The sequence below is a fragment of the Pocillopora verrucosa genome, chromosome 13, assembly GCF_036669915.1.
Source record: "Pocillopora verrucosa isolate sample1 chromosome 13, ASM3666991v2, whole genome shotgun sequence".
NCBI lineage: Eukaryota > Metazoa > Cnidaria > Anthozoa > Scleractinia > Pocilloporidae > Pocillopora > Pocillopora verrucosa.
The window spans coordinates 11,755,412-11,763,469 of NC_089324.1; the positions used below are offsets into that span (position 1 = coordinate 11,755,412).

At 37.4% G+C, this 8,058-nt stretch overlaps 2 protein-coding genes across 2 annotated transcripts; both read left to right on the forward strand.

Annotated features, from left to right (window-relative positions):
- The first annotated feature begins 434 nt into the window (after positions 1-434).
- On the forward strand, positions 435-1,358 carry LOC136277611 (caldesmon-like). Its single transcript, XM_066159985.1, has one exon. The coding sequence runs from the start codon at positions 435-437 to the stop codon at positions 1,356-1,358; it is 924 nt and encodes a 307-aa protein (XP_066016082.1).
- Positions 1,359-1,419: 61 nt separating this feature from the next.
- LOC136277867 (uncharacterized) lies at positions 1,420-3,345 on the forward strand. Its single transcript, XM_066160644.1, has one exon. The coding sequence runs from the start codon at positions 1,534-1,536 to the stop codon at positions 3,160-3,162; it is 1,629 nt and encodes a 542-aa protein (XP_066016741.1). The 5' UTR covers positions 1,420-1,533; the 3' UTR covers positions 3,163-3,345.
- Positions 3,346-8,058: the final 4,713 nt, after the last annotated feature.

An 8,058-nucleotide genomic window follows, 5' to 3' on the forward strand; every position in this document is an offset into this window, starting at 1 on the left:
TATCCTCATCTCCAAAAAGGTCTGTGATAGCCGCGCTTAAAATGAAATTGCTCTTCAACTAGCAGATCTGTCATTCTCAAATTCTAAACTTTCTATCGGTACCAAATGTTCACGAATCTAACTCAATTTAACATCTAAATTTATGTCTTTTTTGAATCGCGAACATATTCGATCTTGGAACAGTATTGTTTGCATTGGTGTATCAGTTTACACGCGCAAAATAGTGGCAGTTTTAGAAATCTTCGCATCTAAACTTCGCTTCTTCCTCGCTTACAACAACCTTGTACATTACATCTAGAGGGGGTATACAACAATTAATTGATATACACCCATGAACAAACGATCGTTTGAGACTGGAAATTACTAGAGAACGTGACTTCCCTAGCGTGACTTCTTCCGTCGAGAATTTACACGCTTCGCTTGCGAAATATTCAATGGAAAACAAAAAATATTCTGCTGATCAATGGAGAAAAGAAAAAGAAGAAAAAAAGCTTAAACAACAAAGGGAATACTATGAAAGAAACAAAGAAGTTCTTGCACAAAAAGCAAGAGAAAGAATGCGCTTGCTTCGAAGCAAGAAAAAAAACGCGACAGTCGCCGCAGTGAAAACACGCACATCTGCACAAAAGGCTGATGACAAAAGAGCCAACCGTGAGCGGAATGCTGCATCAGCTACCAAGAAGAAGGTTTTGAAGCAAAGAGAAAAAGAGAGGGAAGAGAAAAAGCGACAGCAAACTCGAGAAAGGGTTCGAAAACTTCGTCAGAATAGAAAAGAGTCATCATTTGCGCAACCGAAACCTGAAGTCAACATCACCACACCAGCTTTTAGTTCAAGGATGGCAAAAAAACGTGCAAAGGACAAGGTGTCCCCTGCCTTACCTCAAACCCCCGCAAAAAAGGCTGAAATTCTTCAAAACCTTGCAAGTACTCCTCGCACAAGGAAGATTCTTGAAAAAAAGAAGTTCGTGAGACCAGTTGAGGAGCAACAAAATATCGAAGCAATGGAGTGTTTGGTAGAAGATTTGGCAGAAGGATTGTCCAAAGTCAAAAAAGCTAAGTCGACTGATGAAAGAGCAGCTTATAACTGTACGCGCTCTTTGGCTTTTGGATCTTCTGTCAAAAAAAACAAGCACCAAACACGGATTGCCAAGATGATGGGAGTAAAAAGAAGCCAGGTGTCCAAAGCTATCAAACATAGAGAAAGAGTTTTGAAGGGTGATGAGGCCTGCTGGTTGAGCACAAAAAGAAATGTCAGGTGTGACGCGATTAAAGAAGAAGATAAGCGTGTTATCTACGATTTTTGGACCCTACAAGCAAGTCGACCCACTGGATCCAAAAGAGACAAAGCATATCCTTGAAAAGACTCAAACAGAGTGTTTCAAAGAATTCCAGGAGCTACATCCCGACATAAAAGTGAAACAACGAAGATTTGAGCAGTTGAAGCCTTTCTTTGTTACTGGAGCTAGAGAGAGAGATAGACAATCTTGCTTGTGTAGGAAGCATGTAGAATGCAAAATTGTATTTGATTCTTGCATGAAATATCGAAAATCCATACAAAATAATGAAGTTCAAGCCTTTAATTTTCTCACTGAAGCTGTGGAATCCACATTGTGTGAAAAGCCAGAAGACTCCAGCTATTCCTCTCTAGACTGCCTGACAAGGAGCTGTGACAAGTGTGGGGTGAAGAACTTCAAGACAGCAGCTGAAGAAATGTCTGAAACTGAAGTCAAGTGGAAACGATATGAATACATAACGTACAAAGATAACAATGGCGAGGAAAAAAGGAAAATCCACTTGGTCCAAAAAGAAACTCCTGTCAAAGAGATGTTTGACTATTTCCAGCAACTCCTGAAAGATTATCCCTACCATTCATTTATGGCCAAATGGCAAAAAGAACAGTTTGATCATTTAATGACAAACCTGCCTCTCAACCATATCATCTGTGTGCATGATTTTTCTGAGAATTACACTTGCAGATCACAAGATGAAATTCAATCAGAGTATTTCGATCCTGTGAAAGTCAGCATTCATGTGTCAATTGTCTATCGCCATGCTGATATTGACATTGATGGCAAAGCAAGTACAGAACAAGACCCTGTCCTCATCAAAGAGCACATCTTTGCCCTTTCAGAAGACAACACTCAAGACTACCATTTTGTACACCACACCCAAGGCCTAATACTGACGTACCTTAGGAATGAGGTCAAAGTGAAAGTAGACAAAGTTCATGAATTCACTGATGGGTGTGCTGGACAATACAAATCTAAGCACACTTTTGGTGATTTGTCATGTTCTTTGTCTGACTTTGGGTGTCAGGTGGACCGGCATTTCTTTGAAACCTCTCATGCAAAAGGAGAGCAAGATGCAGCAGGTGCTAATGTCAAACAACGTGCTACTCTTGCTGTGATTCGAAGAGAAGCATCCATCAAGTCTGCAAAGGAGCTCTATGAGTATCTGAAGGACAAGTTCTCTTTGCCATCTTCAACCAACAGCAAAACCACCTTAAACAAGAGAGTATACTTCTACATTCCACTAAATGGAGAAGGAGCTGTTGACAGAAACAGAATTGGCCGCACTTTTAAAGAGCTAAAAGGGATTAGAAAAATCCACTCTGTAAAAACAACTTCTCAGCAATGTAAGGTGAAGACAAGGCTAAGAAGCTGTATGTGCATTGGTTGTTTAACTGACATGGACTGTGAAAATGAGGAGTATGTTGATAAGTGGAGAGAGGTTGAGATGTCAAGAGAAGGAGATGTTGCAGTCACAAGGCAGAATCAAGACTCAGTCAATGTCAGTAAAACAGTCAATGCACTCACTGATCTTGTTGAAGAAGGAAGTACTGTCGCCATTGCAGCAGCTGATGACGCCATATATGATTACTACCTCTTCAAAGTTACAAGCAGTGGTGCCATAATTTTGGGTGAAGATGAAGTTGATGACTATAGTGCTGCTTATCAGAAAGGTTCCTTTGTCTTCAAGGGTAACTTTTTCCTAAGGGACAATATTATAGACATGACCTACAAGCTTGACAATAAACAAGCTATTGTGTATGCAAACACTGTCAGGACTATCTGTGGAGAACTCAAGAAATTAAATAGGCGTAGAAATGTATTATTCCAGCTTTTACCCAACCAGCATGAGGAAATTATGTCTTCTTTTTAGTTATGTAAATAAAACTGTGTTATTTCTAAACAGAATCGTGAATTTAAGCCTGCAAATGTGTAAATAGAATATATGACCACGCCTGCTATGCATTCTGGGTATTAAGTAATGAGGATAATTTAACAGATAACATCAAATATTTTCTCAAAAAGTAGTTCTTACAATAAAAGTTTATGAATAATCTATGTTTTGATGATTTTTTGGTAATTTTATGAAGTTGCTAGTTTTTCCCTAATGTTACGCATTTGTACCCCTGGATCTTGCAACTGATCAAGTCACTTGGGAGTGTATTGCTGTTTGTTCTTTACAGAATGTAAGTTGTCTGAGTTTTTAATTGCTGGATTATTAAGGATGATCAATTGAGAACTTGAGCCTAAAGTATTCTTATTTAGAGCTGTACCATGGACAGGTAACTTTAGAAAGGGCAAGAGAAACAGTGAAATTTTGCAGCCATCTCTGTGCAAGTCTGCAGCACTTTTGCTCAAGAACACCTTTCCATGTTTAACAGCAATGCAGTTGATAACTATTATCATCTTGTATCATTTAGGAATACCTTGAGTATCAATCAGTTTGCATATAATTTTTTAAAGTACTCTATTAATCTACAATCAATTCATTATGAGAGTTTATTGTAGTCTTCATCCTGCATTGACAGAGGTAATTTATCTTGTCACTTTTCATAGTTAATTTTACCCATCTATTGTCACAAAAATTGATACTCAATTAGCATTTGATTCTAAAAAAAATCCAGTCATCTACATTTTTCCATTATAGTCTTGGCAAATATTGTTTCCCAGATCTTGCCCTATATATAATTATGTTTTTTATAGCTACATGACTATTTCATGCACACATATAGGTGTATCCCAACCAAGATGCCCACAAATTGATGGGACATTTTCTTTTCAAACCAAGTTATTGGAAAGAGAGTATTGTGCAGATTTTGAAATTTGGCAAGGCCTTCAAGCTTGTGCTTGCCACAAGTGCCTAGTAACTACATGAGCTTCCACCACAATTATGAAATGTTAGATGAGTTTGGAAAAGACTCTGCCACCTCTATCAAGAAGAAGGTACAGAATAATACACACCAGTTCAGAAAAACATCAAGTAAAAACTGAAGCACCATCTGCCATCAGCTCTCCTTTCATGAATAAAGGCCACTTACAACAATCTATCATTTTGACTGTGGACAAAGGAGAATATTTGGTATTGACAAATTTGACTTAAGGTTCTCAGTATAACTGAGGTGCTTCATATATAAAGATTTCCAGTAGGTATCACACCTGTCTGTCAAAACCCATGTTTCAGGAAACCATTTGTGTTTGGGGGCCCACTTCAATCATTGCTTATGCAATTTTGGTGGCTCCTGTAAGAGCTATTTTTGCTCCTAGGCATAAAACTGTATTTCTCTCTGTTGAGTGGCATTAAACTTTCTTTGATAAGAGACCTTTTAACCAACAGGGAATCTTCACTCCACTGCAAATCTGTAGTTATGTCAACAGCAGTTCCACACAGGAGAAAACATACTACAATCTTGAGAAATTTGTGATAAAAGGAAAAAGTTACACGAGTCCAGTACCCCTGCTCCTGATCAAATATTTGGCTTCTAACCAAGAAACAACCCCATGTACAAAGTAAACATTTCCTGTTGTTGCATGTAAAACTCTTGAGAAATCTGATAGAAATGAATATAACAGTGCTTGAATGATTCTAGAGTAAGATTGAACACAAGTTCAAGTTAGTAGATATGATTTCCTTACTATTATAGCTTCAATTATAGATAAAGATTCAAACTATTCTTGGTTTTCAATGTTAAAGAGTTTAATTAAGGGGGTGTACATTCAGTGATACAAGCAACGTAAAAGAACTTCCGCAAAACTCCACTTACAGTATGTTTTATATTTAAAATTTGAAAATTCGGTCAGATCTTTGTCGTTACAAAAGGCATTTGCAACCAGTGTTTGTTGTTTCGGTTGTTCTTATGATATAACAGATACCAAATAAGAGACATGAGGCTAGAGGCAGCCATTTTTATCATTTTTATATTGTTGGAGGAAAGACAGCCTCTCCAATCTCCTGTATTTGCAACTCCTTTTGTCTACCTCAGTGTCACTGATTTAGTACTTTTGCAGACAATCTGATATGGCCACCTTCCCAAGAGTGTTATTTCTTTAGGTTAATGACATTCTTTGTGGTTTTTATTCTCATTGAAGGTGTTAGAATGTTGCATTTCCATTCCCAAAACAGGTTTCTATTTAGTAATCTTCTTAAGGAAACATCACCTTTTGCTCCAGGTGATGTGCTTCTAAATTAGAAACATAGTACTTCCACAGAGAGACAGTCTTGTATTACAATTGCAATAAAGCTAGCCTACTTGGCAAAAGTAATGTTAAATTAGCAGACTTGTCCATCTAGTTAAGTTCTCCACTGCAGGTGAAAGTTCATTTAAGTCACAATAGGTACTTTAGTTATTTCTTAGTAATTAATATTGAGTTGCTCTATTGCTCTGCTTACTGGCATATTTATATGAATGCATTTGCATTCTTGGAAGCTAACATTTAACATTCCAAAACTTACTGCATTTGTTAGCTCCTCCACCTCTTGAAATGACAATCTTCCAAATGCTAAAGTTTCTTAAATATTGCTCATATTAACTTCCCTAAAAGTCTATGGTTATTGTTAAATTGAATCACTCATTGTAAATAAAACATGTTAAAGTTCATCTTGTGAATCTCATTTTAACCTTATGAGCTCTTGGATGATCTTACAGTGCTCAATACTGGCTAAGATTTGATTAAGAAATCTAAAAATTCTTTCTAAGAGTTTCTTTCTCATTATACCCAGTGTTAGATCTTTCAAGTACTGCTTCTAAGCTTCCTCTTACCAATTCACGCACACCATCACAGAGAAATGTATTTCATGAGTGTAATGTAAGTTTGAATTGCAACTTACTTTATCAGTAGAGAGCAAACCCATACGTTCTTTTGCTTCTTTTAAAGTGAACCCAGCATGACATCTAAAATACATTAGATGGAATATCTTTAAGATGCAGCCCCACAGTGACAAACACAAACAATCATATTTTTTTTTACTTAAAACTCTGTTACATTTTATGGATGCATGTGGAGTATTTTTATGATAGCACTGATCATTATCCCTTATTTATTATTTATTCATTTTTTGATTAATTTTTTTATGGTATAATTTGTAGCCATTTAAGATAGCATAGAATATCCACATCAGCTTATCCTGCATCAAGCTGCACATGGTCATGATAGATAGGTAAGTTGGATCATGTGTACTATCATGTAGAGGCCAGATTTACAGGGATCCTCACAGAGGGAACTGAAGCAGGTCCAGCAGAAGCAGGTCAAGCAGAAGCAGTACAGAAACCTGCTGGCAATGCCACTTGACAGCTGGGAGTAGTACAAGACAACAGAGTAGACCCTGCACAGCTGCTGAGAACCTGTTCTCATCTCAAAGGCCCAGCCCAAGGGAACTTAACAACTCAACAAAAACCACAACAAAAAACAGTTCCTTTAGATGCCACCAAGTTTGCAAATGAAAACGAGCAACAGCAATTTAATGTTATAGTATTTAAAGAGGAATTCGGACGAATTTAAAGGTTCAATAACAAATATGGCGGTCTGTAACAGAATCCGGAAAGACGCAACATCAACTGTCTGAATCATTCAGGTAAATTCCAAGTCATTTATTTGACGATTATTTTTAACTAAAAGCTCTATTTAGGACGTTGGCGAACTTACATCTAGGCGTTGGCAAAGCGACCATCATTCGTTAAAAATGGCGGATTTTCCCGCAAAAAGTTATGTTATTGCAACAACAGAATGGAACAGCCGACAGTTTAAAAATTGAGGTTATAGGTAATTCTTTACAAAAGCAAAGCTGACTTCTTGCAACGAAGTAGTACGATTTTCTGACATCATTTTCACTGTGTGGCAGGGTGCAATCATGCTTGAGTGGGATTTATTTTCGACTAAGTTCTGTGATCGTGAAAACAACCTCCATATCAAACTATGAAACGATAAAATATCCTAACTGCACGGTGAACGAAACAAACGGACTGTCAACACCTTGTGTTCACCTTTCTCACAAACCTGACCTCGCGAACATGTACGTCGATGACAAATAATCTAATAATTGAGACTGTTTCGGCAAATTCGAAGGGTTGCATTTGGTTCGTGACGCTCACGCAACATTATCTTCAGATAAACCATATGCGCCGAAATCAGTAAGATCATTAAAACACCTTAAAGGAAAGGAAGCTTTGTCTGAATAATGCAGTAGAAAAGCAGTAGGCTTTGAAACTTTAACACTACTAACGTAATGAAATGCTTCGCAAACCTTTAAGACGCAATCTTGAAATACGATGATGTATTTCTGGTGTGATAATTTTTCAGCTGCAAGCATTCCATGGAATCTCTTCCATAACTTCACGGAATTAAACCTACATTTAGGATATAAGAGTTGAGAAATAATTAGAAATAATCATTACAAAGATATTTCAAATAGCTACAAAATAGATTTCGAAACTAACGAGGATCATGTTTTGAGTTCGACGCAATATTCTTTCACACCTACCTGTTGCCGCCGCATGATCGTGCAAGAAGAGCTAAGTAGTAAGTAACGGAATCTCCTTTACAACATCTAACTTACCGTAACATCTTCAAGTCAAAAACTAGTGGTAGACTGTGAGGCCATTCCTGCGACAAGGTCAACGTGCGCTGTTCGAAGGAATCTTGCAATCTGTCATCATGTGTCACACCAACACGATCACGTGACTCCCTCCAGTTTTTAGACGCGACACCACAATTTACGGTCAGCGGATGTCATTGAAAAATATCGCTATAGTTAAAATTTAAAACTTGTGAGTGT